Source organism: Rhinolophus ferrumequinum, chromosome 19 (assembly GCF_004115265.2).
Source record: "Rhinolophus ferrumequinum isolate MPI-CBG mRhiFer1 chromosome 19, mRhiFer1_v1.p, whole genome shotgun sequence".
Lineage (NCBI taxonomy): Eukaryota > Metazoa > Chordata > Mammalia > Chiroptera > Rhinolophidae > Rhinolophus > Rhinolophus ferrumequinum.
In genome coordinates this window covers 19173480-19198296 of record NC_046302.1, presented here as the reverse complement: position 1 = coordinate 19198296, position 24817 = coordinate 19173480, and the positions used below count along the sequence as shown (strand labels likewise).

Sequence of the window (24817 nt, the reverse complement as noted above, 5' to 3'; positions counted from 1 at the left end):
ATTACTGGGTCCTCCTTTGTCTTTTGTTATAGTCTTTGTTTAAAGTCTATTTTGTCTGGTGTAAGTATAGCTACACTAGCTTTTCTGATTGTTTCCATTTTCATGAAATATCTTTTTCCACCCCTTTACTGTCTGTCTGTGTCTTTCAATCTGAAGCGAGTCTCTTATAGGCAGCATATGTAAAGATCGTGTTTTCTTATCCATTCAGCCCCCCTATCTTTTGATTGAAGCATTTAATCCATTTACACTTAAAATAATTGTTGATAGATATGTAGTTATTGCCATATATATGTGTGTGTGTGTGTGTGTGTGTGTGTGTCTTAAAGAAGTCCCTCTAACATTCCTTGTAATACTGGTTTGGTGGTGATGAGCTCCTTTAGCTTGTCTAGCAAGTTCTTTATCTGTCCTTCAATTCCAAATTATAGATTTGCTGGGTACAGTAATATTGGTTGTAGGTCCTTGCTTTTCATCACTTTGAATATTTTGTGCCGATTCCTTCAGGCCTGCAAAGTTTCTTTTGAGAAAGTTTCAGACAGTCTTACGGGAGCTCCCTTGTAGGTAACTAACTACTTTTCTCTTGCTTTTAAGATTCTTTCTTTGTCTTTAACCTGTGGCATTTTAATTATGATGTGCCTTGGGTTCATCTTGTTTGGGACTCTCTGCACCTCCTGGGCTTGTATATTTATTTCCTTCACCAGGTTAGGGAAGTTTTCCATCATTATTTCTTCAAATAGATTTTCAATTCCTTGTTCTCTCTCTTCTCCTCCTGGTACCCATATGATGTGCATATTGGTATGCTTGATGTTGTCCCAGAGTCCCCTTAAACTATCCTCACTTTTTTGTATTCTTTTCTCTTTTTGCTGCTCGGATTGGGTGTTTTCTACTACCTTAACTTCTATATTGCTGATTTGATCCTCTGCTTCATTTAACCTACTGTTGATTCTCTCTAATGTATACTTTGTTTCAGTTATTGTATTCTTCATTTCTGACTGGTTCTTTTTTGCTTACTATCTCCATTTTTATGTTTCCTATCTTGTTGTTGAAGTTATCCCTGAGCATTCTTAAAATCAATAGTTTATTTTTTCTTGGAGGAGAGGCTGTTCCATAAATATACTCAGTGTTTTGAACTCTACATCTGATAGATTGCTTGTCTCTATTTTGTTTAGTTCTTTTTCAGGAGCTTTGTTCTGTTCTTTCATTTGGGACATATTTCTGTCTCCCAATTTTGGCTGCCTCTCTCTGTTTGTTTCTATATATTAGGTAGGGCTTCTATGTCTCCTGGTCTTGGTAGAGTGGCCTTATGTAGTAGGTATATGTGGGGCCCTGTGGCACAGTCTTCCTCGTCACCTGAGCTGGGTGCTCCAGGTATGCCCCTGGTGTGGATTGTGTGTGCCCTCCTGTTGTAGTTGAGCTTTGGTTGCTGCTTACATGTCAGTGGGAGGGACTGACCCTCGAGCTGAATGACTGTGAAAACAGGCTGTGACTACAGTGGAGGAAGTGTTGTGCAGGGGCTGACCCTATGGTACAAGATTCGCTTCAGCAGGGCTCTGGTGCTTGCCTAGTCTGCCCTTTTGGTGTTTCATCCTTGAAGGTGACCAGGTACTGCTTTGTCTCAGTCTAAAGGTGGCTATCAGGCATGCCAGCCAGGGCCCCTACTGCAGGCCAAGTTCAGCTTCAGCCTGTGCCCCAGCCTGTTCCCTGCCCAGGCCACTTGGCATGAGCCACAAAGCAATCCATACGTGTGCCACTCACATTGGGCTTGGAGGTGTCTGGAAAGGCCAAGCTGTGAACTGAGACTGGCTGCTGCTAGTAATGGGCTTGGGCGTGCTCAGGAAAAGGTACTGGACATGTTGACGCCAGATGCTGCTTGTTTGGGTTTTGAGAACTTTTGACAGATTTTATGATAGTCTGCAGCATGTGCCAAGACAGGCCGTTTGTGTGGAAAAGCCACTGGAAACAGCCTGGGTATGTCCTGAAGTTGGATGGGGCGGGCCACAAGTAATCACCAAGGTTGGGAGGGGGCAGGGCACTACAAAGGAGCAATGGCTTCTGCCTGCACTTCTGTCTGGGAGAAAGCTGTCCCTCCAGCCCTTGTCCTGGAGCCAGACAACTCAGCTCCTCCTTGTATGTCCCTAGTGCCTTTCAAGCTGCTGCCCCAGGCCTGGAGCTCAGAGCAAGTGAGTCTATTAGTAAGACCATGCATGGGCCCTTTAAGAGGAACACGTAGGACTCCCGCTGCCCTTCAGCTCACCCAGCCACAATCTCCACTGGTTTTCACAGCCAGTAGTTATGGGGACACTGTGCTGGGGAGCCTCATCCCTTCGGGAGGAACCCCTGCAGCCTAGGTATCACTACTAAATTTAAATAGTCAGACATGCGTGTGGGACCAGCCTGTTCCCACGTCTCTAACTCTCGTGGTCTCTTTATGGAGAACTCAAATAAAACTATAGGCAACTGACAGCCACTGAAGGTTTCGAGCAAGCTAGTGATTTACAATCCAAGCTCTGCTTCGTTTTCTTAATCAGTGCCACTGCAAAACACAGACTGGAGTAGAGAATAATGGGAGGTGAGGAGCTTAAATGGGAGACACCTCAAGGCACCTGCCATTTTCCCTGAACCTGGGCATAGCCGTATGCATAGGAAGAAGGAAAAGACTATGGAGCATAACATTTTATTGAAGTCAAACAAAAATGAGGTTACTTACCTTGTATATCTCCAGCTATTGGATCTTCCGGACTTGGAGTAGAAATGGGAAAAACGGGAATTCCTAGACAAATAGTTTATTAAAAGACACAGAGAAGGATTAAGGAGACAGTAGAGTAAAATACTAAATTGCACTGACTAGGAAGAAGCCTTCTCTAACTCAGTGAAAAGTGGTATGTGGAGACTAATTTAAAGAAAGTCAATATTCTTATATTTAAAATGCATCTAGTAATTGAAACCAGGCTGGTCAGACTTTCTGATTTGTATATTAATGAACAGAAATGAAAATTTTGTGCTCACAATATCTAAGTTTCAGGCTAAGCAGGAATAAACTTGGGTTTGTTTTTGGTTTTTTTTTTTTTTTTTAGCATCTTTATTGTTTTTTATTTTAATGTAAAAATTTGAGACTAGCTTTAAAACAATTTTTTTTTTCAACGAGAATGGGTGCTAGTTGAATAATTACCCTGGGACAACAGCTGTGAGTCAGGACATATAGTCACCTCATTTACACATGTCCTGTCCCCATTTCTGCACGACTCCATCTGCTTTTCCTATGGTTGCAGAGTGTGAGGTGGGAATGGGCAAGAAATAGAGCAGCACTGAGGAGCTTCATCATGAGACAATTTTTTTGTCCTTACACCAAAGTGCAGCTTTTACACGGTTGCAGAACCAAACCACGGTTCTTGTCACAGTTTGCATAGGCAATTTCACACTCATCCGCTTCATGTTCTGTGATGTTTCTAACAGATACATGCCTTTTCTCTCCAAGATGCTGAGACTTTCACTCAGATCATTGCAGTGGGGTGAAGTGGGGGCCCATGATAATTTGGCCCATTGGACAGTGGGGAAAAGGAGATACATCCTCCTGGTCACCCACGACATCTAGAAGCCCATGACATTTCTATGACATGGGTTAATGAAGAAAAATCACACGCATGGATTACTATTAAGTCGAAGTTGTCAATATTTGACCCTTCTGACCTACTGAGATGGCAATGCCCATAGTATAACCTAACATTCTGGAGACAAATAGGACTAGAAAACATACTTCCGTAAGTTTTATGTCCCAAACTTCTGGAAACACTTTCACATAAATACAACCTACCTGACCCCATTTCTGCCTCCCCGCCACCCATCTGACCCCTGCCTGCCATGTTCTCAGGTGTTAGTTCACAAAGCCCAGTTATGTGCCAAGAAGGGAGGCCCTTCCCTCCACAGTGGGACTTACTCAAGCAAAATGGGAAATTGTAGTATCCAGCTGCACACTCCTCACAGTTGTCTCCGTGGAAATTCGGCTTGCAGGTACAGCGGCCTGAGCCCTGCTCACAGTCATCTGCATGCTCAGGGTTACAGCCGCAAGCTAAGAGAAATTCCAGTTTTCAAAGGATCAGTCCTTCACTGCAGTTAATAAGACAAGTATGTCCTTCTTGGGCAATGTTTAATACTTTATCATTGGTCTACAGTCATTCTTGCAAGGGCACATCCCGCTTTCCACTTTACATGTGATTGATGACTCCCATGGACTAAACCCTATGGGCTATCCGAGATGAGTTTTATGAGCATCCACACTGAGATGTTCTCGAGAATGGAGTTTATTACACTGCGCACGGATCATCTCACCGCAGAAGAGGCAAAACCTGCACCAACTACAATCAGAGGGGCTGGGTGGGTGTTTGCTGTAGCTCTTGGCAGGTCTGTTGGGCACAGACTCTCTTGGCCATGAGCCAGCTGTGAATGCCCATAGAGTGGTCATCGTTACACAGTTGTAATGTGGACACAGTGTGGGATGTCTAGACATAGATGTATAATCTGTGGGCAGCCTAGCAAGATGGCGCCCACAACCCAAATGCTAGATTCAAGTGATACAGTTTACTGAAGGCAGTTCTTGCAACCAACAGAAGTATTAGGTTTGCATTTCAGAGAGACATACTTGTAGTATAAGAAGTTTGGTACCACCCCCACTTGGGAGCTTCCCTGACCAGGTAAGTCCTCACCTTGGACAGCAAAAATACTGTCATAGCTCAGCTAAGTATACAGGCCATGAGGAACTGAGAGACTGGAGAAACTGTTAGCATTAAGAAGCCCTCCTCCCCCCAGCCTGACTTCTCCTGGTGTCTTTTGCTTAATTTGTCTCAGATTTATGTGTCCTGTGGCTTCTTTATACTAAGCCTCTAATATCTCTAAGAGACCACTTCCTTGACAAAGAAAGAAACTTGAAAAGTGATGGAAAATTGAGGTTTCTAACAAGGTATGACTGCATTCATGATGTCTGTTTTCCTTGCTCAATGCCGATTTTTTGTGGGCACAAGACACATGATGGATGTATTACTTCGTGAGATGATACGGAAGTGAGAGGGAAAACAGGAACACACTTAACAACTAAAAATGTCCTAGAGAGAGATAGATCAGAGTTCACACATTCTTTGGAATTTGATGCCTTCACATGTTAATGATATTGAAGAATGAATTTGAGGGATGGTGAGCACAGAGACCAACTTCAGGACTGGAGTTGTTTTCCAATGGTGGCAGCCAGAGAACAGAAAAGATCCAAATAGATTACACAGATAGGGCAAAGTCCATAATCTGACCTCTGATTGGTAATTCCACAGGGGAAGAACCAGACGTGTTTTGCTATATAATGGATGTGGTATGGCATAGAGGCTCCGGACAGATACAAACTATATCCTGGGTCTACCAGTTAGTGGCTGTGTCACCAGGGCTAACATATTTAACTGCTCAGACTCTTTGGTTTCTCCATGTCTAAAAATGAGAATAATGATACAATATCCTAAATATATTGTGATAATTAAATGACATTTGTGAAAGTATTTAGGCAATCCTTGCATATCGCAAATGCTCAATAAATCATAGCTATTTTAAATATTATGACTATTATTAAAACCTTGTAAAATCTTTAGTATGTTGTCTTGATACTACTTCTGACAAAAATTTGAAATTGTTAGAGATCATAGAAACATGTGAAAACAACAAAAAATGGAGGAACTAACATTTATTATAGGCCTAGTATGTGACAGGTCCAATACTTAGTATTTTCCTAGGGACTTTTGAGGGCATTTCATTTAATTTTAGGGAATATACTATCACTTCTATTTATGTATAAGAAATCTGAGGCTCAGAGAGATTATACAACTGCCTGAAATCCCGTAATAAGGAGTGAACCAATAATATGAAGAAAGAGGGCAGGAAGGGAACTAATAACGGACCAAAATTTAGCCTGATGACCTCCCTGAAGCATCATACACAGTCTAAGACACACCAGGTTGAAAGGAAACTTACGGATGCAGCCATGGGGAGCATCAACTGGAACACCGTAAGGGCGGTAATAACCCTTAGTACACTTTTCACAGTTTACACCAGCTGTGTTATGCTAGAAAGAAATAAAATAATTTAGAGGGAATAGTACAGGGAAAGTCCTTATTTTGTGCTATTCATCCAGCAAAATAATTGTCATATGCAATTGTAACTTCAAATTCACTAAAAAAAATAAAATAAAATAACCACTGATCTTGACCTTGAGTCTCCAAGATTTACCACAAGACACTGGCATAATCTTGGCTCTGGTAATTTTTTTCTCATTAATAGAGGGAATGAGAGCAAGTTCCATGAACAGGACAACCCAAGTTTTCTCCCCTACCACAGAATTTGCTTAATGAAGCACCTGACATTTGAGTGAGAAAAAAACCTCAAGAGGACTACTTTTCATAGCTTTATTCAGAAGAAGTGATGAATGGATAATAAATCGCCCTTAGGTTTGACCAAAGGAATAAAGGTTCACGTGCGTTTTTTTAATCTCCTCTGCTTTTGGAAGAAATCACATATCTTCTTCTCTCACCATTCTAATTTTATCTGTGCTTTAGTCATGAAACCATTCTCCAAACATTTCTGTTGCATGACTGGAAAATGTAGATATGAGTCTCATACACAGAGCTCATTTTAAAGTATAATACTAGGCAGCTTTTTATATTTCATGGTTAATTCCTATAATTACCACAAAATCAAATTACCCAACATGCATCATCAGTTTCCAAGAACCATCTACCATGGATCTAGATCAGTTCTGCCTCTTTTGCTCTCTAATTTGGAAACAATTAAAATGACATTGTCTTTCACTAATGAAAGGAAAGGCAACTGGAAGTTAAAAAGAACACATATAACAAACTTTGACTAAAAAAGAGTCTGCACAGAAACAGAGGAGAGGAGGGGAAAACAAAGACCCTTTCTGTATCCTTTCCCCCGTTTTAGATGATTTTATTAATTACAGACTTGTGTTTATTACCACTCCTTGTCCCGTGGGTGAAAATCTGAATTCACTTTAACACTGAGGTCCAAAACCACACTGGCCATTTCTCTGACTTAACATTTACATGCATAAACATTTTGGGCAAATAAGAAACAGCCGTAGTCTACCCTCCTTTCCATCAAATGCAATTAACCTCTCAGCTCTGTTGCTTGCCACTATGACTTATAATAGACAGAGGGCATCAGGTTAACCTTGGCTCCCCAATTTTTTCCTGTTGGAGTAGGAAATAAGGAAAAGCTCTCTGAAATGGGCAGCCCAGGCTTTCCCTTATTCTACAGTTTGGTCAATGAAGCACCTGTCACAGAGAAGTTACATTTTTAAGACACAAGGAACAGCAACAAATGACAAAAAGAGAGGAACAAATCACCCTGCAGATGGAATAATGCCTGTAGTTTGCCTTCAGATCTCAGGTACTTGTCTAGGACCCACATCACATCCTGAAGACAATGACACACCCCTTTATCCATGGACACCAAGGTCATGGTTGGACCAAGGCCACATTGAGACCCAAAGACAATGGTGGCTCCCTAATTTCTGTATTGGAAGCACTGAGGAAGCAATCTTGCTGGGAGAGGTGGGTACTTGAATTTGTATTTGCATGACACTTAACAAGATGAGAAAACCTCAGCTGCCCAAGCTAAAGATACAGGCCCTGAAGGAATCTATGCAGAAGGTAAGCCCACCCCACACTTACCCTCTCCTTTGGCACCACCTAGAGAATCCTTCTATGGAATGCTCACCTAGAAACCTGGCCCTGCTCTGATACTTCTTAGGTCCTGATCCTCCAAGCAGAACTTTCCCAAGGTGCTTTTCAATCTTCAGGTAAACCCCATCTCTCTCTCTGTCTCTCAATTCTTTGACCACGCCTACCATATGGTTGCTGGTTTTCATTTCTGTGAACCTCAAAGCACATGGAGACTATTGGCTAGTCCACTTGTCAGCCACACTCTCCTGAAAAGCCTCCTATCTGATTTCCTTTCCTAAGGCCAACATGATCTGGCCTCTGTCACTTCTCTGACGTGTCTACCCCTGCTCACTCCCCTCCAGCCACACAGGGCCCCTTGCTCCCTCTCGAGGCCCTTTGCCCTGCGACCCCCTCTGTTGAATGGTCCCCCCCAGACAGATGCCTGGCTCTTTCACTCACTTCTTTCAGGTCTTTACTCACATGCCACCTCCCAGGGAACTGGTCAACCCTATTAAAAATGTCACATACCCCAAATCAATACTTAAAATGGCAAACTCAAGAACGAAAAATACAACCAGTACCACATGAGCACATAGCCATCTCTGATACCTGCTTGCCCTGCATGATAATGATCTGGCTCTCCCACATGCTGGCTGCTTGACCATCTGAAAGTCTCCAGGCCTAGCCTGACTGGGTGATGTTCCCAGTTTCTGTCACCAGCCCAGAGCTGATGGCAGATATTTCAACATTCTCCCATTGCCAACACTATACAGAAAAGGTGGGAACCAACCAGCCAGGTTAGCTGGTGCTATCAATTGAATGTTTGTGCTCCCCCTCCAAAAAATTGATATGTCGAAGCCTAATCCCCAATGTGATGGTATTTGAACATGGAGCCTTTGGGAGGTGATCAGATCATGAGGGTGGAGCCCTCATGCTGGGACTAGCGCCCTCATTAAAAAACAGATGATCTCTTCGTCCATGATGTGAAGACGATACAACGAGAAAGCAGCCACCTGCAAATCAGAAAGTGGGCCCTCACCAGACACCGAGCTCCTTGATCTTGGACTTCACAGCCTCCAGAACTATGAGAAAGAACTATTTATTGTTTAAGCCACTTGTTCAATGAATGGACTAAGACAGCTGGGTTTCTGATAGGAGGACCTTGCTATAGGGTATATGTGTTCTACCAGCAAATTCAAACTTCATCATGAAGCATCACCTTGTAGCTCACCAAGCCAACTGACCCTTCTGTAGGCGAACTGACCCCCTCGCCTCCTCAAGATTCCCCATGTCCCTCTGTATATGGCATAAGATAGGGTGTTTCCCCAAATAAAGATGTTTCCCCAAATAAAGAGCCAATTGTATCAGCATCATTTATGTAATACTCCTCTTTCTCTTTCATTAGAAATGCGAATTTTACCATAAACCAAATTTTAACATCTACATGAATTTGTTTTTAGATTCTCTATTAAGTTCTGTTGAACTATTTATCCCTGCATTGAATCCATACTCAAATAGATTCATGGGATGTTTTGGTATCTTGGAAGACAAATTTCTCCCATAATTATTCATTCTTTTCTAACCTGTCCATTCTGATATGTTCTTTTATCGATCAGAATGTTAGATTCAGCCTGTCAATCTTCATAAAAGATCCTCATGGAATTCAGATTGCAACTGCAATGAATTTAGAGATTGGTTTTGGAGAAATGTTATATTTATAATATTGAATCTGGAAACACATTATGCCTCTTCATATAGGTCTTATTTTATAAACTCCAATAAAGTTTTATAGGTTTGAATGCAGCTCCACAGTTAATTTCTGTTTTTTCTTGGAGTACCTCCAAATTATTCCAGGAGTCACAGCTGTGTTCTCCTGAATGTATGTTTCCACTTTCAATCTTTTTGGAATCTCTTGAAATTCCTGGTCTGTTGATGACACTTTCTTATTTTTTATGCTTTTATGGATCCTGGAAGGAGACGGTGTTTTGCTTTTTAAATATCTTTTTTCTGATATATTGTGGGATGCAATCCAAGAGGAATGCAGCCATATATGCTCCCTCTGTTTCTTGATCCCATCTCTCAGCTTTATGTGCTATATTCATATATGTATGTGTGCGAGACAGACACTTTGGAAATAGTGAGACCAATACATCAAGGACACAAATCAATAGGGAGCAAGCTCAAGACTTAGATCACAAGTCATGCCTCCACAAAAGAAGCTAAAGACTCTGTTTTAGTTATTGGGGGTAAAGTATCTTTAAGCATCATCTTAAACAAGTTGGGTAATCTTCAATCTTAAATAAAAACATCCACATTTCATCAAAGGGAAAGAAATGAAAGAATCAACCCAAAAATGTGTTCCTTGCTCTCCCCCCCAATATTTGATTATGAAAAATTGCAAGTTTTACAGTGAACACCTAGGCACACCTATGTAGAGTTTACCATTAACATTTTACTGTATTTGTTTTATCACATAATTAACCATCTACTCATTCCCTATCCATCCACCTGTCCATCTTATTTTTTCTGCGTTTCAAAATAAATTACAGATATCAGTCAGTTTAGCATGCATATAATTAACTGGAGTTCAATGTTTGTTTATAGTTCTTTGGTATAAAATTTATATACAAATGCAAAACTCGTAATTGTATATTCAATGAGTTATAGTAAATGCATATACATCTGTTAACCCCAAATCTCTACCTAGATATAGAACAATACCATCACCCCAGGACGTTCCCCATGATCTTTCCGAGTCAATCCCCATCACCGACTCCCAGAGTCAACCACAGTTCTGATTTTTTTTCCCATTATTGATTAGTTTTTCCTGTTCCAGAATTTCACTCAAATGGCCCTAATACTATGGGTTCTTTGTTGGAAGTATTCTTTCACTTAGCATGATGTTGTTAAGATCCTTGCATGTTGTTGCATGCACTGGTAGTTTGATCCTCTCTATTGCTCATGGTATTCCATTGTATAAATATGCCAGAGTTTGTTCACCAATTCTACTATTGATGGGCACCTAGGCTATTTCCAGTTTGGTGCTATTGTGCATAAAGCTGCCATAAGCTTTTTGTAAACGTACATTCCTGTTTCTCATGGACAAATGCTGATGAGTGGAATTTGTGAGTCATGGAGCTGGTGCACGTTTAGTTTTATTTATAAAACTGCCAAGACATTTTCCCAAAGCAGTTGTATCATTTTCCATTAACACCAATAATGCATGATAGTATGGATGCTCCACATCCTCACCAAAATTGTTGGTAAGTCATTGTAATTTTAATTTGCATTCCTCTGATGACTAATGATTTTAAATGCTTTGTTGTAGGTTTATTGTCCATTCATATGTCTAATTTTGTGAGGTGGTTGTTCAAATCTTTTGCATATTTATTGGGTTATTTGTCTTTTTGTTATTGAGCTGTAGGTGGTTTTTATACATCCTGTATACCAACAATTTGTCGGATTTATGTTTTGTGAATATTTCCTCCATGTGTTGCTTCCTATTTATTTTCTTAATAGTGTCTTTTATGAACATAAGTTTTTAATTTTGATGTTCTAATTTGTCAATTTTTCATGGTTATTGCTTTCTGTGACCCAAGAAAACTTTGCTTATCCTTTGAATTACAAAGGTCTTCTCCCATATTTTTCTCTAAAGCTTTATAGTTTTAGCTTTATTTCAGTCCAATCTTAATCAATTTAGTTTTTGTGTATGATTGTATGATTTGAGGTAAGGGTCAAGACTTATTTTTTCCATATAAATACCCAGTTATCCCAGAACCATTTGTTGAAAAGACTTTCTCCCCTCCCCGACACTTCCCATTGGATTGCTTTGGTATTTTTATCAAAAACCAAATGTGTATATAAGTGTGGGTCTGTTTCTGTGTTCCCTATTCTGTTACATTGACCTAATTGTCTATCCTTATGTCGATATCACACTGTTTTGATTGATGTAGCTTTATAGTTAGTCCTAAAGTAAGATAATACAAGTTATCTGACTTTATTCTCCTTTTTCAAGATGGCTTTAGGTATGCTCAGTCCTTTAAATAACCATATAAACTTTAGAAACAGTTGTCAATTTCTACCAAAAAATCTGCATTAAATCTTTAGATCAACTTGGGGAGAATTGATATCATAATAATATTGAGTCTTATAATACATAAATATGTTATATCTATCCATTTATTTAGGTACCTCTAAATTTCCCTTACCAATGTTTTTTAACTTTAGCATAGAAGTCTTGCATGTCTTTTGTTGAATTTATTCTTAAGAATTTTGTTTTTTGACACTATTTTAAATTGAATATTTGTTTCATTTTCCTAGTTTTTGCTACTAGTATACAAAAATACAATTAATTTTTAAATACAATTTCCTTGTATCTTTATTAATTTATTAGTTCTAATAGTTGTTTTGTATATTCCTTAAGATTTTCTACATAAATAATCATGTCATCTGCAAATATAGGCAGTTCTACTTTTTCCTTTCCAATCTTAATGCCTTTTATTTCCTTTTCTTGCCTTAGTGCAATGGTTAGGACCTCCAGGGCACTGTTTAAAAGAAGTGGTGAAAAGCAAGCATCCTCGCCTTGTTCCGAATCTTTAGAAGGAAATAGTTCAATATTTCACCACTAACATGATGTTAGTTGTAGGTTTTTTATAAATGCTTTATCAGATTGCAGAATTTCACTCCTATTCCTAATTTGCCAAGAGCTTTTATCATAAAATAGATATCGGTTTTGTCTAATGGCATTTCACCTGATTCTTCTCTATTATTCTGTTAATATGATTAATTATATAGATTGACTTTTGAATGTTCAATCAACCTTGCATTCTTGAGATAAACCTTACTTGTCATAATGTATTATCCTTATAATATATTGTTGAATTCTATGTTCTCATATTTTGTTAAATATTTTTGAATCTATGATGTTCATGAAAGATACAGGTCAGCTATATTATTTTATGTAAGGTCTGTCAGGTTTTGTTATTAAAGTTACACTAGCCTCATCAAAGTTGGGAAGTATTCTCTTCTCTGTTTTCTGAAAGAATTTGTGTAAGATTGCTGTTGTTTCTTCCTTAAATATTTAAGAGAATTTGGCAATAAAATGATCTGGGGCTGGCACTTTCTTTGTCAGAAATTTTTGATAATGATTTCCGTTTTTTTTTATAGATATATGGATATTCATATGTCCTGCTGTATCCGGTGTCAGTTTCCATTTCTTTAGTAAGAAATTTGTCCGTTTAATCTAGGTTTTCAATTTTGTTGCCATAAAGTTGTTCATAGTGTTCTTTTATTTTCCTTTTAATGTCTGTAGTCACTCTAATGATAAAGTAATTTTGTATATGATACTGGTACTTTATAACTGCCTTTTCTTTTTCCCTGATCAGTGCAACTGGGAGTTCCTAATTTTAATGACCTTTTCAAAAAACAAGCTTTGGGTTTTGTTAATTTTCTTTTTTGTTTGCCTGTTTTCTCTTATGTTGAATTCTGCTCTTATCTGTATTATTTTCTTCCTTCTACTTACTTTTTATTTTGTTTTGTTCTATTTTGTTCTATTTTGTTGGATTTATTTTGTTCTATTTTTACTAGCTTCTTAAGGTGGAACTTTGGGTCACTGATTTTAGACATTGTATTCTAATATAAGCATTTAAAGCTGTGAATTTCCCTTAAAGTACTGCTTTAACAGCATCCCACAAATTTTGATGTGTTGTGTTTTCATTATTAAAGTCATTTCTAATTTCCCTCAAGATTTCTTCTTTGATATGGATTATTTAGCAGTATGTTGTATCAAACATTGGAATTTTCCTAGTAATCTATCCTAATAAACTATTATTATGAAATTGTCTGTTTTCCCTTTTAATCTTGTCAAATTTTACTGTATGTATTTTAAACCTCTGTTATTATGATTGCAATGTCTCCCTGACGAATTGACCTTTGTATTGTTATGAAATGTCTCTATTAATCTCTGTTAATGCTTTTTGTACTGAAATCTATTTTATCTGATATTAATATCACCAATCTATCCTTTTAATGTTTATTATATATTTAAAATATTTTCTATTAATTTATTTTCAACATATCTATGTCTACATGTGTAAAGTGCACCTCTTATAAGCAGAATATAGTTGAGTCTTGCTTTCTTATTGATTCTGATAACGTCTGTCTTTGAATTGGAGTGTTTAGTCCATTATCACTTAATCTATTTATTGATACGGTTGAAAAATAAGTCTACCATTTTCATATTTATTTTCTGTTCATGCCTTCATTTTGGTGTGTGTGTGTGTGTGTGTGTGTGTGTGTGTGTGTGTGTGTTTCATCCCTCTCTTCCTTCTTTCCTACCTTCTTTCAATTATTTGTATATTTTTTAAAACTATACAAATTTACTATTTAAATTTACCAATTGGCCTTTCCACTATACCTCTTTGCATTTTGCTAGTTAATTGCTTTAGGGGTTATGTACATCCTTAACTTCTCACAGTCTGATTAGGGTTAATATGATATCACTTCATGTAAACTATAGAAACTTTACAGTCCTATATGTTCTCCCTGTTATTTATGCTATAGTTTCTTATGCTTTATATCTACATACATTATAAATCCCACAAGACAATGTTATAATTTTTACTTTAGGCAGCCCTACATATTTTTTAAGAAAAAAATTTAAATAGTCCTTTATATTTACAGACATTTATGATGTGATACTCTTCTTCCTGAAGACCTGAGTTTCCATCTGGTATCATATCTCTTTTTTTGTTTTGTTTTGTTTTCTTAACAGTGCAAAATTTTTATATTTAGAAGTAGCCAGCTGGATTCAGTTTTGATGACTCCAATTTTGTTGGCAACATCCAAAGCAACATCCGAAGCATAGTCATGAGCCAGTCAAACATATGCCTTCTTCTCTCCATTAGGCCTGATCAGGGTGTTGACCGTGGCCACGTCAATGTCATAGATCTTCTTCATAGCCTGTTTGATCTGGTGCTTGTTGACCTTGACATCCACAATGAATACAAGTGTGTTGTTGTCTTCTATCTTCTTCATGGCTGACTCGGTAGTTAAAGGGAATTTGATGATGGCATGATGGTCAAGCTTGTTTCTCCTGGGGTGCTCTTCCAAGGATATTTGGGCTACCTTTGGATCTGCAGTGTCTTGGGCTTTTGGAAGGTGGGTGATGTGTGGATCTGTTTTCTGTGGCTGTGGACGCCTTTCAGCACTACTTTCTTTGCTTTCAATGCCTTTGCTTTGGCTTCGGCTTTTGAGGGGGCAGGAGCTTCCTTCTTCACTTTCAGCGCCATCTTCATAAAAAGCTGGTATCATATTTCTTTAACCTAAAGAACTTGCTTTAGCATTTCTGGTTTTATTTTATTGATGAAACATTTTTCTGTTTGCTTTCCTTCTTGAAGGATATTTTTGCTAAGTAAAGAATTCTGGGTTGATAAGTCTTTGTTTTTTTTGTTTTTTTTTTTCCTTTTAGCACTTTGAAAAGACTGCTCCACTATTTTGTGGCCTTCATAGCTTCTGAGAAGTCTACAGTCATTGTAATGTATTGTTTTTATCTGTCTACTTTCAAATTCTGTCTTTTGTTTTCAGCAGTTTGAGGCTTAGGTCCAGAAGTGGTTTTCTTTGTATTTATCCAGCTTGGTGTTAACTGAACCTCGTGAATTTTAGTCTATTGAATTTCCTGGTATTGTTTCCTTTTTTTTTTTCTTCATTCTCATTTTTCTTGGAACTCCAATTACATCTGTGTTAGACCTTTTGATATTGTCCCACAAGTTCTCAAATTGCTGTTTGTTTTTTAAAAATCTTTTTCTTTCTTTTCTTCAGACTGGATAATTTCTATTGATATGTCTTCACTGACTCTTTTTTCTAATTTCTCCATTCTGCTATTAGACCCATCCAATGAATTTCCAATCTAATAAAATTCATGTTTTACTTCTAGAATTTTCATTTGGTTCCTTTTATATTTTTATTTTCTCCTGGTATTTCTTATCTTTTCATTCATTGTAAACTTATTTATATTTTTGAGCACAGTTATCACAGTGGCTCTAAAATCCTTAACTGCTAATATTGACATCTGGGTCACCTCAGGATTTATCTCTACTGATTGTCTTTTCTTTTCAGAATAGGTCACATTGTTTTGGTTCTTCAAATGTCGAAACATTTTGGATTGTATCCTGGACACTGCAAATTTTATGTTGTAGAGACTCTGGGTTCTGAAATATTTCTTTAAATAACATTGATTTTTTTTTTTTATGAGACAATTAACTTGACTTTACCGAAATTGCAAACTCTGACTCGAGTGGTATCTCAAATCTCAAATAAATTGTTTTAGTTTTAGCTGAAAACCATCCTATGCACAGATGGTTCAGGGGTCAGTCAGAAACTTGGGGTGAATTTACACATAGAATTAGGGACTTCCTCTTGATTTCTTTTTTTCTGGACCACCTACTCACTTTCCATACCTTGTGGTTGCCCTAAGCTCTGTCCTCTTAATACTTCCGGCCAGAAGACTCAAAATTTTCTAAAGGAACTTTAGCCATACCATATGGCACCAAATTTGGTCTGTCCTCTGGCTAAAAGTCATAAAAACATGCAATTCGCCCTATGCTGATCCCTTTTGCTAAGTGGCAGCTCCTCTCTAGTATCTTCCTGCTTACGTTTACTCCCCAGTGCCTTCAGATCATTGTTTGGGGAGAGAGGAGGACTTTTGTTTTTTTCATTTTGTTTATAGTTATCAATGGGAGGTTTGGGTCTTGTTGGAGCCACTAAACCATAACAGAAGCAGAAACTTTCTCCTTGCTTCTTGATTGTGAATGTAATATAAAAATTAATTATGTTGAAATATACACTTAGAATGGGTAAAATGGTAGATTTTATGTTATGTACATTTCACCACAACAAAAAGAAATTTAAGTTAATTATGCTAACTAAATACCTAACTTAAGCAAAACACTTTAAGTTTAAATTGGAAAAAAAATACAATGAACTAATCAAGATTTTAATAATTTCAAATATAAAAGTGCTTTTGCAGAGCTACTTTGAAAAAAAAAAAAAGGACTATATTGATGGTTTCTGGAACAGCAAAGTATAAAAGTAATATCCCTAAGAGGAGGAACAAGTTTTTCTGAAGACACACTGAGGGGCTTGATCTTTCATCTGGAGAAAGTGTTCCACCTACACTTCCTAATCCAGTGCTTCTGCATCTTTAATGTGCATACAAATCACCTGAGGGTCTTGTAGTGCAAAGTCTTAAGAAGATCCTGGGCTCTTTCACTTATGTGTGAAACCCTGTGATTTGTAACAAGTGTATGAATTACACTTTATTTGTATTTTAATTATCTGCAATGACAGATAACATAAAACGTGTGGAGCGGGAGACAAGTGGAGAATTGTGGTTGTCTCAAAGAGTGTGTGGCTCTGGTTCCATACAAATGGGCATCTCATAAAAAGAGTACCTCATTAATTGTAACATTAACAAAACATCACTATAAAAGCACACAACACAAAGTGACAACGTAGACCAAATTTATGAACATTATACCCTCTTCTGCCATATACTCTTCTTGGCTACTTTTCAGTGGACCCAACTCTCCTCTAGAAGGGTTGAAAAGTCAGTATTTCTTATTTGGTGTCTATGACATCATTAGTTGATCATGATATATTTCCTCACTGAGTCTAGATTCAGAATTGACCTGAAAACATGATTTAGAATCAGTACTGAAATTAACACCTATTTGCCTTCCTATCTTAAGAGATTTCTACCACTAATGGGTAGCAGTCATGATGACTGCTCTCCATATAGGCAAAGACCTAAATGAAGAACATAATCAGTGAAATCTGGACAAACCTGTCTCAGTCCATTTTCCCTACAATCGCTAAATTACACCTAGCTAACAAGAATTGTCATGTTCCAAAGTGGGAAAATGGTTTCAGAAAATACTTTCAATTGCATATCACTTACTTGACATATTTTGAGGAGAAGGGTTTAATTAATGCTCATTTCCTACAGTGACACATCCACTTTGCTTTAAATAGCACCTCACCTGACAATTAATGCAGACCCCTCCACCTGCATAGATGCCTTGGATATTCACGCTTGCCTGCTGCCTCTCAACTTCTGGATCATAGTAACAGTCGATGGCGTGACCGTGGCAGTTGCATGCTGAAAAAGGCATTCTATGTTAATATTCCATCATGACTATGAGACACTTAGTAGTAAATTCTCCCAAATAGTTTTACTGTTCATTGAGCTACAATGAAGTCTGCTCTGGAAACCAGGGAGACTCTCGGAGGAAAATTTTAGGCACTTTTACACAAAGACTAGCCTATAATAACATGCAATTTACAGCTTCTTTCATTTGATATTATGAGGGAGAGGGCTTTTTAAAAAAGTTATATATATATATTTTATATATATTATATATATATAAAATATATATATATATTATATATATATATATTTACAACAATTTAAGATAAACCAGAATGCCAGTTAAGCTTCATGCACAAAGAGAATATCACTATTATTGCTATTACTACTACTAACAAGAATAATTGAGCTCTTGGTACACTATGAAAAGTGATTTACATGCATCACTTTTAATTTACAAAATTGAAAGTGATTTTTAATTTTTTAAAAGTATATTTATCATTTTTTTATTAGTTTCAGGTGTACAAACACCTGACATTTATACCCCTTACAGAGTGACAATCCCAACAAGCCTACTACCCATCTGACACTGAACATAGCTATTACAATACCATTGACTATATTCTTTATGCTATATTTTACATTCTGTGATTACTGTGTTTCCCCGAAAATAAGACCTAACTGGAAAACAAGCCCTAGCATGATTTTTCAGGATGACATCCCTGAACATAAGCCCTAATGCATCTTTTGGAGAAAACCTTAATATAAGACCTGGTCTTATTTTTGGGGAAACACGGTATATATTTTTAAATTATAGTTGACGTTCAATATTATTTTATATTAGTTTCCGGTATACAGTGCAGTGGTTAGGCATTTATATAATTTATGAAGTGATCTCCCCAAAAAGTCTAGTACCCATCTGACACTATAATTTTTACAGTATTATTGACTATATCTCCCATACTATATTTCACATCCCCATGACTATTTTGTAACTACCAATTTGTACTTCCTAATCCCTTCACTTCTCACCCATCTCCCCAAACCCCCTCCCTACTATTCTACCTGCCATCAGTTTTTTTCTCTGTATCTATGAGTCTATTTCTGTTTTGTTTGCTCATTTATCCTGTTCTTTAGATTCCACATATAAGTGAAATCATATGGTATTCGTCTTTCTCAGTTTTATTTATTTCACTTAGCATAATATCCTCTAGCTCCATTCATGTTGTTGCAAATGGTAAGATTTCATTCTTTTTTATGGCAGAGTAATACTCCATTGTATAAATGTACCACAATTTCTTATCCAATCGTCTGTTGATGGGCATTTCAATTGTTTCCATACCTGAGCTATTGTGAATAGCACTCCAGTAAACATAGGGGTGCATATATTTTTTCAAATTAATGTTTTAGATTTCTTTGGATAAATATACAGGAGTGGAATTGCTGGGTCATAAGATAGTTCTATTTTTAATTTTTTTGAGGCACCTCCATACTGTTTTCCATAGTGGCTGCACCAATCTGCAATCCCACCAACATGCACAAGTGTTCCCTTTTCCCCACATCTTTGCCAACACTTGTTGCTTGTTGATTTATTGATGAAGGCCATTCTGACAGGTGTGAGATGCTATCTCACTGTTGGTTTTAGTGTGATATCTCATTTAATCTGCATAATAACTCTCTAAAGTGGGTACTATTATCCCTCTCATCTGGACAGAGATGCTGAGGCTTAGAGAGGTTAAGGGATCTGCCAATATTTACATAGTTCATAAGTAAAAGAGGCAGAATTCTGACTTGTCTTTGACTCCAAAGCCTATCTCTCAGCCCATACTCCAAGCATTTCATCTCAGCACTAATTGTAACAGCAATAAATTGGAAACAATCTTACTGACTAATTATATGGAAATAGCTAAGCAAATAACAGTATATTTGCCCGACTCTTCTACAAGGTCAAGAACTGCTTGTATTTTGTTTGCAATAGAGCACATTCTCTGGCACATACTGGGACTTCAACAAACACTTTTTGGATATACATAAATCCATAGAATGACAATACTATGTACAATCAAAAAGGAGGCCAATGAGTTTTTCATAATATAGGAAAATATCAAGTGAAGAAGATCAGAATATAAAATTGTATAAATAATATACTCTTGACTATTTAAGCCATGCATGAAAAAAACACTAAAATACCTAACAAGATATTAATAGTGGTTTACTTTGGATAGTAAAATTATTGAAGATTTTCCTTTTTTAAAATAATTTCTGTGTTTTCTTTACACAAATAATGTATGATACTTCTAAAATTAGAAAATATAATTTAAAACCTACTTAGGATTTTTATCATTGCCAAGATGACAAAGATCTAACATAAGCAAAATTCTTATTCTCTCTTATGCAGAAAATCAATTCATCACCCAGAGTCAGTTTTCCTTCTGGGTGGTGAGCACACAATGCGATAGATAGATGATGTATTAATATTATAGAACTGCACACTTGAACCCTATGTAGTTTCACTAACCATTGTCACCCCAATAAATTTAATTTAAAAAAAAGAAAATCAATACATTATATTCTACCTAGATCAAATTTTCCAAGTCTTTTTAGTAATTTGTATGTTTTAATCAAGTTCCTAGATAAATCTATTAGGAAAAAAGATTGAGCTCGAATTTCAAAGTACTCTGTTTTTAAAAACCTGAGCACTTTCTTATTTTCATTTTCTCAGTTAGTGCCATGACTAAAAACATTCCAGCCATTTTTATTTACTATATCAGTTATTTCTTAAGAAGTCTGTTTATTTTTGAATTGGAGTCATTCAAATGGAATTTAGAAAGCACCCCACAAATAGATCTTTATAGGTCTGATTTCCATGTGCTGTTTTGTCATTTTTAACCATTATGACAAGTGTAAAAAGATTAAAAACTAATGAAAGGAAATTAGTAAAATTTTTGGATATATGTTGGAATAAAGCACATCATTCTGTGGAAAACTAACCAAATTGTTAATGTTGGCGTTCACATGATAACATTTATTCAATCAAAGTATCCTAAGCCAGTGCCTGACAGCATTGGAAGAACTAACCCCTGATTATTACTTTTCCTTCCTTCTAGTCCCATAATCCAGGAGTGAGAAGTGGGAAGTCAATGAGAAAGTCCCTGTTTTTTGACCATAAAGTAAGAATGGCCATCCAGGTAACACCCCTCGACCTAGTGGACCTGGACCTAGTGACCTAGCAACGCAGCAGGATGCACCTGAGTGTTTGCCTCAGGCAGCATCAGCACCTTCCAATAGTGTTAGCATCTCTAAAAGCACTCTCCAAATTCCTTACTGGAAATGCCTTTTGAGTAAGTTTGCTGATCATAGAGATCATCACTCATATTTCTTAAGAGTCACAAAAAGTATTTGGCCAAAGCGTATAAAGTACAGATTCTTTCTTACCCACCTTCCAAATACCTTTTGGTCATTTCAAAAACGCTAATCCATCTTCAACCTATACACTAAGACTATTCAGAAAAAACAGGACGCAGTCTCCAAAACCAATAACTAAAAGTTACAAAAATGTCTTCAGCAAATGGAATAAATATGTGGCTTCCTAAAAAGAGCAGTTTAAAAGAAAATTTTCAGGTGGCTGTCATAGAGATGATTTGTTTAAAAAAAAAAACAGTTGTCTTACTTTATATTGCACTCATAATTAAAAGCAGTCTCTCATTTTTTCCCTTCCTTCTCTGGTCACCTCCATCTGCACCTGCCTCAATCCTACTATCGTGCTCCTCCCACCTTCCCCCTACTTCCTCAATGCTTCCAGCTCTCTGTTTAGACGCCAATCTCACCACCTTCTCCAGACCTCAGTCCTCAATAGTTAGGATTCCGATGCAGTATCACATCTAAAGAAATGATAAGGGTTTAAAATTTAAGAGTGGCTGCATCATATTTTAGATTGCTAAAAGGAGAGGCCAATCATTGCATCTAGTGAAAGCTTAATACATACTAAAGATATTATTGCTGTTATTTTTGTTCTCATACTTATATCTGAATATAGAGTGGGGCACTTACCCCTCCAGTCTGTGAGTTATTCATTACAATAGAAAGACCTGAGTCCTCAGGATTGAAATGATCTCATCCTCTTCATGAGCAGGGAAAAACCTAGCATCGGTCCTCAGACAGAAATGGGGGCCAATGGTGTGCAGGGCCTCATTTCCCAGCGCCCCTCCCCCAGTGCTCACCTTCACACTCATTGATTTGCTCCCTTGTGGCCGGTTGCCAGAGCCTCTGGTTGTACCCAGCACAACAGCGGTCACACGTCTCCCCACAGGTGTGGTGTCGGCATTGACATCGAAACCTGGGTATATGGTGAAGCATATTTCAGTTATGGAAAAGTTTTGACTAAGATCAGTTGTTCCTGTGTGAAAGACTGACAGTCACCATGGCCACCCATGGTACCATTCATTGAGTAATTACGAGAACAAAGCACTTTGCATATATCATTTCAAGTCTTCCCCATGCTACTTATTGTCTGCATTTTACAGCTGGTGACACTAAGATTCAGAGAGATTAAAACACTTGCCAAAGGTCAAGTGGTGATGATAGCCAGATTTCAAACCTGTTTGTTTGACTTCGAAGTCCCAGCTCTTTTTGCTCTACCACAATATATTACAATAAAGCAACACATGAGCAAGCAAGTGCTGAGTTTACTGAGACGTGTTGAATATTACATCTTCACAAAGATCTGGAGTCATCCTGTAAAAAAGATCTGCTCAGGTTTCTTGCTCTCAACCTGGGGTCATGCACAGAGATCCACCAAATGCCAGAGACAGTTGCTAATAAGATCTTGGAGGACCCTGTCCCAAGAGGCTGCACCAGCTTCAACAGACAGCTTCATCTCAGGGCCCAAAGCTGAGATTACTCGGCAAGGCACAAGAGTAAACATCTTTAAAAATCTACATTCAAAGCATTATACATCCATCTTCAAACTTTTCCAAGTCAAAATGAAATTGTTGTAGCGAGGGCATTGAATTAGAGCTCCAAGCTCTGAGCTCCCGTTCATCTGTGCTTGAGAGGATTCACAAGTTGTCGAAGGAGGCTCTTTCCTGTGCCTGTAGGGATTCTCTCCGCTCTTCTGAGGGTAGGTGGGATGGCATATGTTCAGTTACACTCCTAATACAAGGTGTCATCACTCTCCCAGCTCAGCGGCCTGTTGAAGCAAAGGGACAGGCAGCACAGAGCAGCTGGCGTCCAAATGGGCTTTTGTCAGAGAGGCTATTTCAGTTCATTGCCAGAGATGTATTTGTATAAGCTGGACTGGGAAGGTGGCTTGAAGAACATACAGTCCAACTATTCTCACACAGAGATTAAAAATGAGCATAGTAAAGAAAAAACGCTGGGTACTTGTCTGAATCATATTGGTGCCCACAAATAACTGCTTTTTCTGACTCTGTCTCAGCCCAGGCTGATGGCTGATATAGAAAACTCATCCTTGCATCTGCTGTCAGGATGTTGTTGAAGATGCTACTGACTGAAGAATCCTCTTCATGATTTTCTATCCTTGGATGTGGAGTTCATCAGTATATATGCAGGCCAGCCTGTTGGGCAGAAGCAAACTAGGCCATGGGAGGCAAGGCAGTTGTGTTATTGTACACCAGTGGCACACTGAACCTTTCACCAGACATGGGAAGATGGCCTCTCTCCTCACAACCACCCTCCAGGTCTGCGGAGTCAATAGGGGTTGGCAGCTCTTCCGAGAGGGAAACCCAGATCTTCCCTGTTGACTTCAACTCCTCTCCCACATGGCGCCATTTTGTCTCAGGGTCAGGGACAATAGACCAACCTCTTCTCTTCTCTCTCTCTAACTCAGGACATCCCTGACCTGATTTCTACTGTCTTAGGGCCCTACTCTCTAGTAGGCTACACAGCAGTGATGGATTAATAATTAATAAACAAGTCCTTGCCCATTAAAGAATAGTCAGTTGATGGATTCACACTGCTGTCTCAGATAGCACCACCTGGCCCCTGACGGAGGGTTGACAATATTAGGAACTGTTGCAGGTAAGGTAGAAGGGCTCCACAAAGCACACCATGTAAGCTGTGGCTCGTACCTCTGCCTGAACATGAAGCTAGGTCTAACAATGTACAAACCAGAATCTGACTAAAGTAAAATAAATCTCTGGTAAATGCTACTCATGGGGAATTATAGATTTTAAATAAAACATTGAGAGAAAAATTATTACTATATCTAGTATCCAGTCATTTCCAGCCCTGTAAAGTACCCCTCTTGTGATGGTAATGTAAGTGTACATATAATTGCCAAACACTTTATATTTAAGATCCATAGGTCTGACTGTGTGCGAAATATACCTCAATTAAAAACAAAAAAGTACACCTATGTTTATAGCCAAAAGGTGGCAGTAACCTAAGTATCCACTGATGGATGAATGGATAAGCAAAATGAAGTATATAGGTACATACCGTGTTCCTCCGAAAATAAGACCTAGCCGGACCATCAGCTCTAAAGCGTCTTTTGGAGCAAAAATTAATATAAGATCGGACCATTAGAGCTGATGGTCTGGCTAGGTCTTATTTTTGGGGAAACACGGTAATGAAATATTATTCAGCCTCAAAAGGGAAGGAAATACTGACACATGCTACAACACGGATGAACCTTGAGGACATTATGCTAAGTGAAATAAGCCAGTTACAAAAAGACAAATATTCTGTGATTCCAATTATATGAGGTACCTAGAATAGTCAAATTCATAGAGACAGAAAGCAGAATGGTGGTTGCCAGGGGCCAGGCGGAGCAAGGAATGGTGAGTTGTTGTTTAACAAGTGTAGAATTTCAGGTTTGCAAGATGAAGAGTTCTGGAGAATGATTGCACAATAATGTGAATGTAGTTAATTCTACTGAACTGTACACTTAAAATGATTAAGATGATAAACTTTATATTATGTGTATTTTACCAAAATAAAAAAA

The 24817-nt window shown here is 37.8% G+C and overlaps 1 protein-coding gene across 1 annotated transcript in view; it reads right to left on the bottom strand.

Moving 5' to 3' along the window:
• LAMA3 (laminin subunit alpha 3) overlaps positions 1 to 24817 on the bottom strand; it is a 256618-nt gene that overhangs the window by 172650 nt on the left and 59151 nt on the right. The window contains 5 exon segments of the mRNA XM_033087622.1: positions 2705 to 2767; positions 3932 to 4063; positions 6001 to 6091; positions 17747 to 17865; positions 22074 to 22189. Of these exon segments, the coding sequence (XP_032943513.1) occupies positions 2705 to 2767; positions 3932 to 4063; positions 6001 to 6091; positions 17747 to 17865; positions 22074 to 22189 (521 nt within the window).